Source organism: Myotis daubentonii, chromosome 8 (genome assembly GCF_963259705.1).
Source record: "Myotis daubentonii chromosome 8, mMyoDau2.1, whole genome shotgun sequence".
NCBI classification, from domain to species: Eukaryota; Metazoa; Chordata; class Mammalia; order Chiroptera; family Vespertilionidae; genus Myotis; species Myotis daubentonii.
Genome location: NC_081847.1, coordinates 66,457,885 through 66,472,211, shown reverse-complemented (window position 1 = coordinate 66,472,211; position 14,327 = coordinate 66,457,885). Strand labels below are relative to the sequence as shown.

The following is a 14,327-nucleotide window of genomic DNA, read 5'->3' as shown; positions in this document are numbered from 1 at the left end:
GCTCAATAACTTCATTCTGGATGGACCTTTGGGTTTATCTGCCAGCAAAAAGCTACATTGCCTGTCTCACGGTTCATCCTTCATGACCTCCCTACTACTGCATGAGATGGTGCATCGGCCCACACCTGGCCAGCAGCACCTGTAGGATAGTGTCATCATACAGGATACAGCCTATGGAAGGCAGGTAACAGGGGGCCTGGAAGGAAAGGAGCCCACCTTTACCCAGACCTCCAGCCTTCCAGGAGCTAGGCTTCTGACCCAAGAACCTCGGAGTGTCCATTCTGGCTTCACGCAGAAGCATAGCTTCTCTGTGCCTTGTGTGTTCTGACGTCACATAGCTTTCTTCTGACATGAGAGCCATAGCTAAAGGACACTGAAAAAACCACAGATCTAGTCTAACAGGTTCTTTGATGGAATAAAAGTTCAAGGAAAGGGCACCAGAGAGAGTTAGAGGCCAAGCCTTGACCAGAGAGCAATACACGCACACACACATGTACCCACACATGTGCACATATGGACATGAGCATATGAACACTCACACACATACACTCTTACCACCAGGAACACAGTCCCAGGGCCAGCTCTTGCCTCTGTGTGGTCACTGTCATCTGTCAGACTGGGGACCCGATCCCAACTGTGAACCTCCCTCTCCCTGGACCCAAATCATCACCACTCCTTCTCTTATAATTGTCTTTATATTCTTGTTATACAAGCTATACATAATAATATATTTAATTATAGACAAAATTAAAAACATCAGATAAAGTAAATCCACTTGGACCGTCTTTATAATTCTGATCATCCTGGAACTGCCCAGAGGTAACTACTGTGTTCATCTGGAGTGTACTCTTTCAGACATTCTTCTCTTTATCCACATACATGACACACGCCTACAGAACAGTTAGTGCGTCAGGTATGTGTGTCCAGTGTACATATACACAGTAAACCACAACTTGCTTTTTCACCTAGCAACACATCTCAGGCATCTTCCTGTGCCAACACACAGAGCTCCAGAACATTCTTTTTAACGGCACATGGATAATCTCACCCACTGACAGGTTCACAGGCAGTGAGGCTGTTTCTAATTTCTCGCACCTGGAACCAGGGCCGCCACGCCTGCTTGCCTGTGGCTGCTTGTGCACACATGGAGGGTCTCTCTAGGACACGTCCCCAAAAGGAGAGCTGCGGGGTTGATTCTAGGGTCTCCCTTTCCTTCATGGTTCCAGATTCACACAGTCATTGAAACACTCTATGTACCTAGGACTGTCCCCTCTTTTGACTACTGCCCTCCAATCTCTTTCTCACTAAAATGTGAGCTTCTATATAATACCTACTGTTTACTGAGTACTTGTTATGTGCTTAACAAATTACCTCCTGATACCCTCAAAACAAACTTCCAAAGCAAGGGAAGTGTGTCCCAGACAGTTACATCCTAACACAGGCCACACACCAGGCAGCACTGCTGGGACCTGCACACTCACCAGTTTGACCTCCAAGCCCTGCTCCACACAGGGTCCCCACCCGACAGGAGGCTCTGTGCGTGCCTCACAGAGAAGGTGCTTAAACAGTGAACTATTTGTCTTTAAATCCTATCCCTAATGTCCTTACAACAGGCATCAGCTCTGTCCAGAACACACTTGGTGGGCATCTATCACAGTTAATTCCGGAGCTGGACAGTGGGGATATAGAGAAAAATAAGATATTGGATTGACCTCTGGGTAAGACAAATAGTAAGCAGAAAAGATGCTTAGGTTGAATTTTGAAAAGTGAGCATAATGTGTAAGGAAAAAGGAGGGAGGATATTCCAGACAGAACATAGGATGTATAAAAATAAACAACTAAGTAGATTCTGTGTTCTGAAATCAGGAACCAAGCACAGTCTCGGATCTGAAAACTATCTTTAGAACTCATTGGATCCGTGCATATGAATGCCAACCCTGAACGGTTGAAACCCTGCTGGAGTGCTGCACTGAGGATCCTGAGGCCATGTCCAGGTTCAGCAGGAGACGGCTGGGATCCGCAGTCTGTCAGGTGTACGATGGGGGCAGAGGCCAGAGCCAACTCCCTCCTCTCCCAGACAAAGCCACTGAGGCTTTCTGTAGGTGGCCACACTCACTAACCCACAGAACCAGCCAGGGCTTTGGCCTTGGGGAGCACTATCACCCCACATCTTCTGTTTGGACGTTGCATTCCCATATGATACACAAAGATTACCTCTGTTCATCCATTCTCTCTCCATGCATCTTTGTCTCTCTTGCTAAAATAGAGGCAGAACTCTGCCAGCATTGGTATGCAAGTAAATACCTACACACACACACACACACACACACACACACAGTTGTAGGCTGAAATGTAAGGAAATGTTACAACTCTGGGGAAGTCAGTCATCCTGCTAATCAACAAGCAGCTAATCCTCTGTCCTGTAAGTCTCTGAGAGAGGATACGCATCCCAGTGTAGCAGGAAAAAGCAAGTGTAGACTCATGCTGACGTGGCTCAAATCCCACTCTGCTGCCATCTGGCTGTGTGTCCGTCCCTGGGCACTTCTGTGGATTTTTGCATTTAGTCTTCACAAGAGCCTTACAGAAATAGGCATCATCACTGGCGCTGTTTTATAGACTAGGAAAATGAGACTGAGAGGTTAAGTGACTTAGTTTCCACATCTGCAAAATGGGACAATAATGGCATTTGCCACATGAGCTTCTTGTGACCAGAAGACCTCGAGTACTATGTACACACCTAGCTTAACAGCTGCACATGGTGATGGTCAGTAACTGGTTTCTTAAAAAGAAATGTATTCACTGAATTTTGATTTGTTAAATAAATTATTAAGTGGGATTTGTTAACCTCTCAAAGGGCCACGTACACCAGTTTAAACCAATTTATTTTAGTAAATTTCTGAATAGAAAATACTCCTTTTAAAAGGTTAGGTAAAATAGGAAAGCAAGAGATAGGAACATCTTTTGAATTCAGACCAATTTGAACATTGTCTGGGATAAAGAATGTTTAGAATGCCATTTTATTAGGGGTTCAAATAAATGGCCATTGTTTTAAGAGGTGACTGATCTGTCATTAATTCACTAAATAGATTTAATTGTGGAAGCTCAGTCCCTGAAAATAGTTTATTCTTCCAGGTGGGTCCCAACCCCTCCCCTATTGTTTATTAAGAAGCCTCACTTGCAAGTGAAAGCATAGAGCAGCAGCTCAGCTCCAGCAAGTTCCACTTGGCCATGTCCATGTTAATCAGATCCCTTTGGATCAAAGTCCTTGGAGCACAATGACTCAGTTTCAGGAAACAGTTAATACCCTTCTTCCTTCAACTCAACTGTTCTAACCTCTTTGAGGGCTGGCTCTTTGTGGGGCCAGGGAGGACTGTACAAGTTTCCTGGCAGGAAGAAGCCGAGACAGGCTCTGAATGAATCCCACAGGAAGAGGACTGAAGGTTGTCATAAAAAATAGATGCGACACAATAAATGCAGGATGTTCCCTGGGGTCTTAATCTCTTCTTTCAAAAAATCTGAATAATTCCACCTGCTGCACTGTTGTGAGGTAGAGGGGTGTGTGTGTGTGTGTGTGTGTGTGTGTGTGTGTGTGTGTGTGTGTGTGTTGTGTGTGCCTACATACTTTGAATATTCATTTCTACCTCAACAAAAGGATTCTTCAAAAACAAAGTCCTCCAACTGTTAATGTCAGCCTCACCAACAACACTCTTCAGTCATAAGTTCCCTGTCGTCCCTTAACTCAGGCAGGCACCTTCTGTTGTCCTGCACCCATGTTGGGCTTGGCAGGCTTCAGGAAAGCTTGGTGGGCCCAAGAAAAGTTGGGAAACACACCCGTGCCACCGGTGTCTAATGCTGCTAATGTAACCAGTGTCTGATGGACTCCAGTACTTACTATTTCTTCTACCTGGCATGGCTATTTTCTGCTTGGCAAACTCCAATCATTCCTCAAAAGCTAAGTCAGGACTTCTGCTCCCAGCTACAGTGAAGTAGCTAGTAAAAAAAACTATGCTCTCCTCTGAGAAAAATTTTTTAAAAGCTGGAATACAATAATTTGTTCTAAGACATCTAAGGACTAAGACAAAGTAGGACTTAAGGGTCAAGGTTATAAAAAAGGAACTGTTGAAAGGTAAGTATTCATTCCCAAAGTCACTTTTGCCCTCAGTTTGTGCCAATTCTTGGTGCAGGAAGGGAGGCTGAGAGTAGGGCAAACAGATTCAGCTAAACGGCAGACAAGCCAGTAGGGCTTTTGGCAATTTCACAGGACTGTAGAGAGACAACATTCCTTTGGAGGTTGGGGCTGCCAAGGCAGCTAAGATTTGAGGGATCAGGAATCTAGAGAGAAGGGAGCTAAAAAGAAGTGAGCCAACACTTAGTGGTTTTCCTCTTTTAAAGCATTTGTCAGATTCTTGAGTTACTTAATGCAAGACGCTAAGGAGCTAAGTAAAAATCCATTGAAAGACAGAGTAGAATTTTCAGAAGTCTCAGAGCTAAAGGGGTAAAATAGGGGTTTAGAACTCACCAAGAAAGAGGAGCCCTGGAAACCCATACCCTAGGAACAGGGGTAAAGCAGAAGTAGCCTGAGCTTTACCAACACTGCAGGCAAGCCTCCATTCAGCTCAGTCCCTCATGAGTTTAAGGTGATATGCCTTTACTCAGATGGGCAACAAGGAATAGGGTAGAGCATCTCTGATAGAGATAACATACTCCAGAGCCACTGTACTTTATCTGTATAATATATGACATTTAGTGAAAAATCACCAGGCACACAAATAAATAGGACCAAGAGAAAAAATATGCAACAGCAAAAGACCCTCAGCTGACTTCAAAATAACTATAATTAATATGTTCAAGAAAACAGATGACAAAACCAGAATCTCACCAGAGACTGAAATTTTTTTAAAAAAGGAGACAAAACTTCTAGAATTGAATAAAATGCAATAATTGAAATTCAGAATTCAATAAATAGGTTTAAGACAGACTTGACACATTAAAAAGAGGATTAGTAAAATGCAAGGTCAATAGAAAAAACACAGGCTACAGCATAGAGATGACAAAAAAGTGATGAAAAATGGGGGGGGGGGTGAAACACCCACAAAACATGTAAGACACAGTAATACATGTAACTGAAATTCCAGAGAGGAGAAAAGATACAATAGGGCAGAATTTTTTAAAATGTATTTTTATTGATTTCAGACAGGAAGGGAGAAGGAGATAGAGATAGAAACATCAATGAAGAGAGAGAATAATTGATTAGCTGCCTCCTGCACACCCACTACTGGGGATCAAGCCCATAACCAGGCATGTGCCCCTGACTGGAATCGAACCTGGGACCCTTCTGTCCGCAGGCCAATGCTCTATCCACTGAGCCAAACCAGCTAGGGCAGGGCAGAATTTTATCTGAAGAGATAATGGCTGAGAAATTTCTGAAACTGATAAAAGAAAATTAAACCACAAGACATGAAACCAATGGTGGGAGTGGGAGGGTAGAATTTAAACCTAGGCACACCATAGTCAAACTGCTAACACACACACACACACACACACACACACACACACACACACACACACACAAACGAGAGAAAATCTGAAAATCAGAGAGAAAAAGAAATTACAACAAAGGAGTAAGAATAATATCAATAGATCTACAGCTGACTTCTCTAGGGAAAAACAGGTATCAAATGAGAATATGAAGATGCCTTCAGAGAGCTGAAACAGAGGATTGCTATATTCATCAAAATAAAGATATTTCCAGACAATTAAAAATTTGTAATCAGCAAAGCTGTTGGCATAGGTAGCTAGATATTAATAAAGGAAAGAAGCAAAGAGAGTCGGACACTGTTGAGCATAATCAACTGGGGAGCATGAGCCTGCTTGCTTCTCTAGGAAGTTACAGCTTCACACACTCCCCAGGGGCCCATGGGTCCCTTCCCCACAGATCATTGGGGTAAAAGATAGAACAATGAAGAGGGAGGTAAATACATGCTCAATAGGAGCCAAAATGGAGACTATAGATGTCTGTCAGTCTAGCCTAGGGAAAGAATGGATTGGTCAGGGGATGGTCCCTTCAGAAGCCACAGCCCCTGCCCCCACTAAAGCTTGGGAAATTGATTGGTTATTTTGAATGAGCTCCTGGTCCTTCCCAAACCTGAGATAATCTAATCCCAGGTAACAAAGCCTTTCTCCCTTCCCCGCCCCCCTTCTTTCTCTCTCTCTCTCTCTCTCTCTCTCTCTCTCTCTCACACACACACACACACACACACACACACATGCTTGCCCTATGGGTTCACACATTCTCTCTGTAGCAGCCACAATGCCGGCAGCCACCTGGACTCCAAACCTACCTGCATGGGGACTGAAATGGCTTAGCAGAGGCTACAAAGGACTAAGCTTTAATATGGCACAGGATCTCTAGACACTGGCCTTGATTTTCCATGGCAGAACAGACAGAGATAGGATATTGGGAACCCAGAGGCTGCCTTCTATTTTTGTTAGTTCTGATCAAATAATCGAATCGATATCCCCTCCCCTGGGAAACCAACCTTTAGATCATTTCATAACTGACATTCACTTTCGCTTAGACCAGTGGTCGGCAAACTCATTAGTCAACAGAGCCAAATATCAACAGTACTTCTTCAAAATGGACTTGCCCAGGCCGAAAACCGACTTCTGCGCATGGGCCACGAAGTTTCAATCGCACTGTACGTGCGCACCTGCACGTGGTATTTTGTGGAAGAGCCACACTCAAGGGGCCAAGAGCCGCATGTGGCTCGCGAGCCACAGTTTGCCAACCACGGGCTTAGACCATATTCCATTTGCTAAGACCAGTAACTTTCCCCTCCGGACTTGCCCCAGATCTGGACCAACCCAGAGAATTCCCGGCTAAAAAACTCACCTAGAGTCCTTTAAAATCTCGAACTCCCTGTCCCTGGGTGACACCATTTTGGGCAGCCCATCTGGTTTGCAGATGATCTAATAAATTTATAATTCTTTATCACTTTCTTTATCCCCAGTGTGGGGCTTGCAGGAGTCAACCGATCAATGATTCTCTCTCATCATTGATGTTTCTATCTCTCCCTCTCCCTTTCTCTCTGAAATAAATTTTTTAAAAATATATTTTATTGAGTTTTTATAGAGAGGAAGGGAGAGGGATAGAGAGTCAGAAACATCGATGAGAGAGAAACATTGATCAGCTGCCTCCTGCACACTCCCTACTAGGGATGTGCCCACAACCCAGGTACATGCCCTTGACCGGAATTGAACCTGGGACCCTTCAGTCCACAGGCCGACGCTCCATCCACTGAGCCAAACCGGTCAGGGCTAAAATCAATTTTTTAAAAAAATCTTACTACCAGACCTCATCATCCCTCGTGGGTCCTCGAAAAAAAAAAAAAATGCTTTTTCTCACAACAGAGCAAGAACCCCACTTCCACCAGCAACAAAGCTGTACTAAACTAAATACTAAATGAGTTCTTCAGTCAGAAGGAAAGTGATCTTGGAAAGAAACCATAAATCCATCAATCAGTAATGATACAGAAAATTTGAATACGAACGACCTCCTGAACCTAACTGACAAACAGAAAACTATACCCATGGGTAGAATATACATTCTTTTCAAGGGCACATGGAAGGCTTACCAAAACTGGGTCATAAACCAAATTTCAAACTTTTAAAGAGGATTTAGAGTATCTCTAATCACAAAATTAAACTAGAAATCAATTATAAAAAGGTAACTAGAAAATTATCATCTGTTTGGAAATTAAGCAATGCATTTTAAAATAAGCTATGAGTCCAGTAGAAATCAGAATAAGAATTAGAAAAAAATTGAATTTAATTATCAGTGAAATATATCAAAACTTGCAGGGTATAGCTAAAGCTATGTTTTCAGATAAATTAATACCTTAAGTGCATATATTAGGAAAGAAAGAAAGTTGGAATGGTATTTCACTATTCCTGTGGCTGGCGACAGAATACAAGCAAAATTCTGTCCGGGCTGGCTTCTGCTGACTTTCCCCAGCTTCATCTTAAATCTCTTTTTTTTTTCATTCATTTCTTTGCCCACACTGGCCTTGCAATTCCTTGAATGTGCTAAATTACTTCCTGCCCTGGGGCCTTTGCACAGGTAATCCTTCTTTTTGAAATGTTCTTTCTCCTTCCTTCCTCTGACCAACTTCTCATTTTACAGGAGTCAGCTGACATGCCATTTCCTTAGAAGCCTTACCAACTTCCAAATCTGGGTTTGGGGACTCAAACCTGGGCTTTTAAATTCAAACTCAGTCTTTCTTTCACGACTCATTACTGTAATCAGTCATTGTTTGGGCAACTGCTTTTTGTGCTATTAATTTAAAAATATTGTTTTTCATTCCCCAAATGCTATAAGCTCCTTGCTGGTAGCAACCAAAGCTGTCTTGTTTATCTCCAGCACTTAAGCATAGTGCCTGGCAAACAGCCTAAACACACGTGTTTAAAAAATGGGTGAGCCCTAGCCGGTTTGTCTCAGTGGATAGAGCATCGGCCCGAGGACTGAAGGGTCCCAGGTTCAATTCCAGTCAAGAGCACGTACCTTGGTTGCAGGTTCCCCAGCCCTGGTCAGGATGCGTGCAAGAGGCAACCAATCTGTGTGTCTCTCTCACATCGATGTTTCTCTGTCTCTCCTTCTCCCTTCCACCCTCTCTAAAAATCAATGGACAAATATCCTCGGGTGAGGATTAACACACAAAAACAAAACAAAAAAAAAGTGAGTGAAACATTAATTATCCATCTAAGTAACCAGTTTATTCAAAGTTGTTAAAAAAAGAAAATTCTCCAGTAGTATTATTGTCAGCAATTGGCACTTACTCCAGTGGCATTTACAGTGCAGTTTACAATCATTTGCTAATCCAGGAAATCTCTCAATCAAAGATTCTGTCCCCACCTTAATGTTTAAGTACAATAATTTTAACTATACATTACTTACTGTTTAATTTGTTTGGGAAAAGACAAAATTTTCTTCTTTAGTAAACTCTATATATTACATCTGTTCCATGCTATGTCAAGCTAGGTGTTGTAAAAGTGATTCAAATGACTGCCATTATTAGTAACAGTGTGTGGACGAAAAAAGGGCCACATATTAAACCCGATAAACTGAGAAACCAGAAGGATGGGTTGAAAATTCCTAAGTAAAAGCGGGTCCAGGCAGATACCAGTAGTTGTCTTAGGCCTATAGCTTCCTTGACAAAGGTCAATCTTTATCTTAAGTGAGCCTGTCTATTGTCTTTTTTGCGGTCTCAGATAACATGCCTTTGAAAGGTCAGAGGAATCTCCTTTTCCAGACCCGTCAAGGCACAACCCCCTGCACCAGAGCAGGAGCCCACACAAACCCTCATGGTTATCTTGTTCCCACGTACCCTCTCTGTGCTGTAAATGTTATTTATTAACTATCCTGCACCCGCCAATGTAAAAGAAGTGTCTCCGGTTTTACTTTCTTATCCAGGCCCCGAGATTTCCCGGGTTTGCTTTCTCCCACCCCTTCCCTCTACCAGCCATGGGCTTCATGTAGTGCTCCTTACATCTCCTCCTATGATTCTAATGTATAAATGCTGCAATGCTGCCATTCTCAGGAGCATTTTCTCAATCCGTAGGAAGCTTGCTTCCCATCAGTTAACAGTTACCAGTTTGACTCAAACTCATAAAAATTCTCTACAGGTTTGGACATAAGTCAAGCTTATGTCCAAGCAGTTGTTGAAATCCTAGGTCTACTTTCTCTGTGGTATCTCACTAAAAGCTTTAAAGGGGTTGTTCTTCTTTGTTTTGTAGATGAGGAAACCAGAGAGGTTAAGTGACTTGCCCAAGGGCACGCCCCCAATCAGAAGCAAGACTGAGGTGTGATTCCAGGTCCAGGCAGGCTCATAGCTCCAACTGCTGCCAATCTTATGTTCAGAGGGGCTTTCAAGGGACAGGGAAGAAGCCAAGGCAAAGAGTGAAAAACGGTGACTACAAAGCAGTCTCAGCTAAGCTTGACCCCAGCCCAGCAGGGAACCACATGTGACTGTGGACAACCTCACTAGCTTCAGTTCTTCATCTGTGAAATGGAACCAATAATAGTAAATGAAAGCATATAGTTGAAGTGCCTGCAAAGCACCTATCATTTAGTAATGTGCTTAGTAAGTCATTCTCAAGGGATATTGCAAACAAACTACTCTTTGCTTTGCTCAGATTAAAAATATACTCATATGTCAGCTCCCCTTTGCCTTCAGAGGATATGATGAGAAAGAATATGATGATACAGTCGAATTCACTAAGCCAGGGACCAGGAGTCCATGAGTCCCAACTCTCAGGACGGTGAACCACATGGCAGATGACAAAATGCGTGGCCAGCGACTGTAAAGCTGCCCGGCTTCTCCCCAGAGCTGCTTCCTTTCAGCAGTTGGTTCCATGATCCGGTGAAGGGGGGGGGGGGGGGGGCTCTGGATCCGGCATCACTGCCCCACACACACTCCAGGAGGTGGGCCAGGGCCAGGAGCCAACCCCGATTTTGCCCTTTCCAGGATCACATTACTAGGGTGGCTGTCACCCACCCACCTCTGAGGTGTGACTGCTTTCCAACCTCTTTCTCTCATTGATTGTGATTATGAGCACTAATCAGCCCCAGGAGTGAGGACAGTGCTCACTTGGGCCTCACAGGAGCCCTGGTCTGTGAGGACAGGAGCTTCTGCCTGTGGGGTGGCCCACACACTCTGCAAGGGCAGCTGGAACATTCCATTCGACAGGGTCCACACAGCTTGTAGCACTCACATACCCCCACCCCAGGCCCTGTGGGATCCCAATGGGCAGGCATAGGACCCTTCTGCATGTTACCTGCTGGCTGGAAAGGTCTTTTTCCTAGTCTCCTATTACTACTGTAGGACTTGACCTCTTCAAGATAACGGCTTCTCTTTCCCAAACCTACTTTTTAGTCAGCTGTACCCCAATCTGGTGGTATTTCCCCAGCTTCAGGTGTCTATGTACCCACTGGGCCTGTAATGCATGTGCATCTCCCCCACCCCTCACCCCTCCTGGCTCCACACACATTTTTCATCAGCAGCTGTGTTCACAAGAAATGTGTCACTTCCTGGTCACCTAAACCTTCTGTTTCCATCTCTTGGTGCCACACCCAACCCTTCAACACTCTGCACTCTGACTGGTTTGCCTGGGAGTCACCCCGACTAACCCTTGAAGGAGACAGACCCATAAAGGAGGAGGAGCAAGTTGGTCAGAGCCCCTGGTTACCTTATGAAGGTCTACAGGGTCCACAGAGACCAACTTCAAAAAAGAACCCAAAGCGTAAGGCCCGGCTCTCACTTCCCCACAGGAATCCCTCAGATCTTCCCTGACCTGCCCGCGAAGCTAAGCAGAACTGCGTCTATATTAGACATACTGCAAGCACCTCCCATCCTGACATTCTGGCTCTGGTGCCTCCCCTGACAGCACAGGAGCACGACAGACGGGGACCGAAAGCTGCCCTCAGCACTGTGCGACCTGAGCGAGCCATCAGTGTCCCTGAGCCAGGCCTTCTGGAGTAAAGCAGGGGCCACCTCGAGTGTCAGCATACACGAGCTTATGGCACAGGGCCAGGCACATGGGGTGCCCACAGGGAACAGACCCATCCCCTGAAAACCAGCTCCACAAATGGGGGACCAGCAGCACCCCTTCCCTGACTTCTCTGGGGGCCTGATGGACACCTGGCCTGGAATAGCCCTGCCAAGTCTGCCGCAGCCCCACTCTATTTGCCAGGTTGCTAGGGGAGAAGTGAGTGCTCATGTGGTCAATTACAGGTGACCAATAGCTGCCTCAGATCCAGGTGAGAGAGCTGAGAAACAGATGGTCCTCTGTGTTATTACAGAAATTTGAAATTAGGCAGGTGGTGGCAGGTTTCAAGCCATGTATGGGAATTTTTACAAATACAGGCTAAGTTTACAAAGAATATTAAAGAAATTCTTACTTTATTGTGCCCTCCATTTTCGAAGCTGCCTCATGGAATTGCTGTGAAGATAGTGTATACATCTCAGCATTCTACAAAGAGAAAAATAGAACACGTTACCAAAGACTGAAATTTCCCTCTGGCCCTGTCACGTGATGCAACTGCATTAAAAAGTGACAGATGCTAGCTAGCCCTAGCCAGGTGACTCAGCTGGTTAGAGCATCATCCTGAACACCAAAAGGTAATGGATTTGATCCCAGAGAAGAGTGTGTATAGGCAACCGATGTTTCTCTCTCTCTCTCTCTCTCTCTCTCTCTCTCTGAAAAAAATAAATAAATAAAAATTGACAGACGCTAATTTCTTGACTAGCATTAAAGCAGACTAGTGACTGATTCACAGCTTAGGTCTAGTTCCTACCCTGGACCAACCACAGCTACAGAATCCTAGCCGAGCAAAGAATAGAAGGACATGGATTTTCCAGTTTAGGGGTCAGCAACACGCCATCCATGAGCAAATCCCAGCCTGCCATCTGCTTTTGTAAATAAAGTTTTATTGGAATATGCCACAGTCTGGATTTGTTTTCACTTCTGTGGCTGCTTTGTACTGCAATGGCCGAGTTGAGTTGTTGTGACAGAGGATGTATGGCCCACAGAGCCTAACATATTTACCATCTTTAAATAAAATTTCTGCTGAGTCTGGATCGGGTCCAAGCCTTATTTTATAGGAGACTCTGCCGCCCAGAAAGATGAAGCCGCTAGCCTAAAGTCACACAGCAAGTAGCTGTGCCAGGGCTACAGCCCAGGAGGCTGATGGTGAGTCCGGCATGTGCCCTGCTGCCTGACAACACCAAGGTGCTTCTTGGCATGGTGACTGGACAGAGCCCTGCAGGGTGGTTCCAAAGGCACACACTTATGTCCTTTCTGAGGTTACCTCGTGGGTGTACATGTACAGAGCCAGGCTGGTGTGGAGACAGCCAGGTTTGCAACAAGGTCGAGTTGGATTAAATCCCAGGGGCCACCTCACTGTGACTCTGGGTAAGTCACTACTTCCTTTTGCCTCAAAGGCAAGTTGCTTCAGGCCACACAGAACCAGAATCCAGCCCTTTCCACTTGTTTCCCCGAGGAGAGCAAAAGAAACACACAGCTAGCCCACCTGCCACCACGCTCCCTGCAGAGAACTGTGAGGACTGACTTCTTGCAGGAACAGCCTCAAGAATTAAATCACCCGATCACAGCCCAAGACAAGGCCGGCAGTCACCTCCCCAGCGAGGGTGACAAGGTAGCAGCAGATGCCATGCACACAGATAGCCTGGCCTGAGGGGAATGACCCCCTCCTTAGACCAAAATGGGTGAAAGGTGCCCAGAACAGAGTCAGGCAGAGAAAGTGCCTTGTCCCATCGCCCATCTGCAGGGAAGGTGGGGCAGGAAGCACCTCCCCGAGGACCTACAGAGCAGCAAGGCCGTCGGCAGCCTCAGGGAAAAGCCAGGCAGGAGGTCAGCATGGAAGGCTGTGCTGGAGGGAGCACACTGGGGCAGAGCAGTGTAGAAACTCAGCTCTGGGTGGTGCTGGGGTGAGGCCAATGCCAGGCCTTCCATCCCCAGCCACCGAGTGAGCCTGGGAAGGTCATGCTGCCTCTTCCTGGCTCACGTCCTCATCTCTGACCCGAGGAGAGAGCCAACACCTCTCTCCAAAGGCCATCAGGCACACAGGTGGGACGCGAGAAAGCTCCCACCACACAACAGGTACAAAATAAATGGGGGTTCTCCTTCCCTCCCGGCCAGGCTGCCCTGGCTCCCGCTGGCACATGCTCACTCCAAGTTGCCCAGCACATTTCTCTCTGGAGCTGCATGTTCCAGCCAAGAGATCACGATTCTTCCTCAACCAGACTGACATTCACCCGACACTGACTGTTCTGAGCGGAGGAGTAAGGACGAGACGAGTGAAATCAGGGCCTCCCCTCACTCTTCTGTGACACCCTGGAGGGGACCGCTGAGACTCAGTTTGTAGTCCCCAATTCATGAGTCCTCACAGAAGGCTGCACGGTCCAGAGACCCACATTTTAGCTTTCGCTTGGGCACATGCTGACAGTGTTTTCTGGGTCACTTACTTCCTTGAGCCTTGCTTCCTTGTTCCCTCCTTCACAGGGTGGCTGAGACCATGCCCGGTGGTTCCTGGCTCACGATTCCCTCTCTGTCCACGGTAGCCACTATCATGACACCACAGAACTTTCTAACGCTAACATGTGCTTTACCTAAGCACCCCCACCGATCTAGGTCTGTTTCCTTTCCCACAAGAAAGCCTCACAGCCCAGGCCTTCTCCTCTTTGAAACAGTATCAGGTCCCCATCTTCCAGGCCCCACCACTCGTCAATGTCCCTTTACAAGGGAGTATC

General features: G+C 45.8%; 1 protein-coding gene across 3 annotated transcripts in view; it reads right to left on the bottom strand.

Moving 5' to 3' along the window:
- Positions 1-14,327, bottom strand: part of CHCHD6 (coiled-coil-helix-coiled-coil-helix domain containing 6) — a 221,010-nt gene that overhangs the window by 31,148 nt on the left and 175,535 nt on the right. For 2 of the 3 annotated variants that reach the window (XM_059706762.1, XM_059706763.1), the window contains one exon: positions 11,957-12,027. The exons of the other annotated variant lie outside the window; for it this stretch is intronic. In XM_059706762.1, the coding sequence (XP_059562745.1) occupies positions 11,957-12,027 (71 nt within the window). The remainder of the gene's footprint in view (positions 1-11,956; positions 12,028-14,327) is intronic. 3 annotated transcript variants of the gene reach the window in all.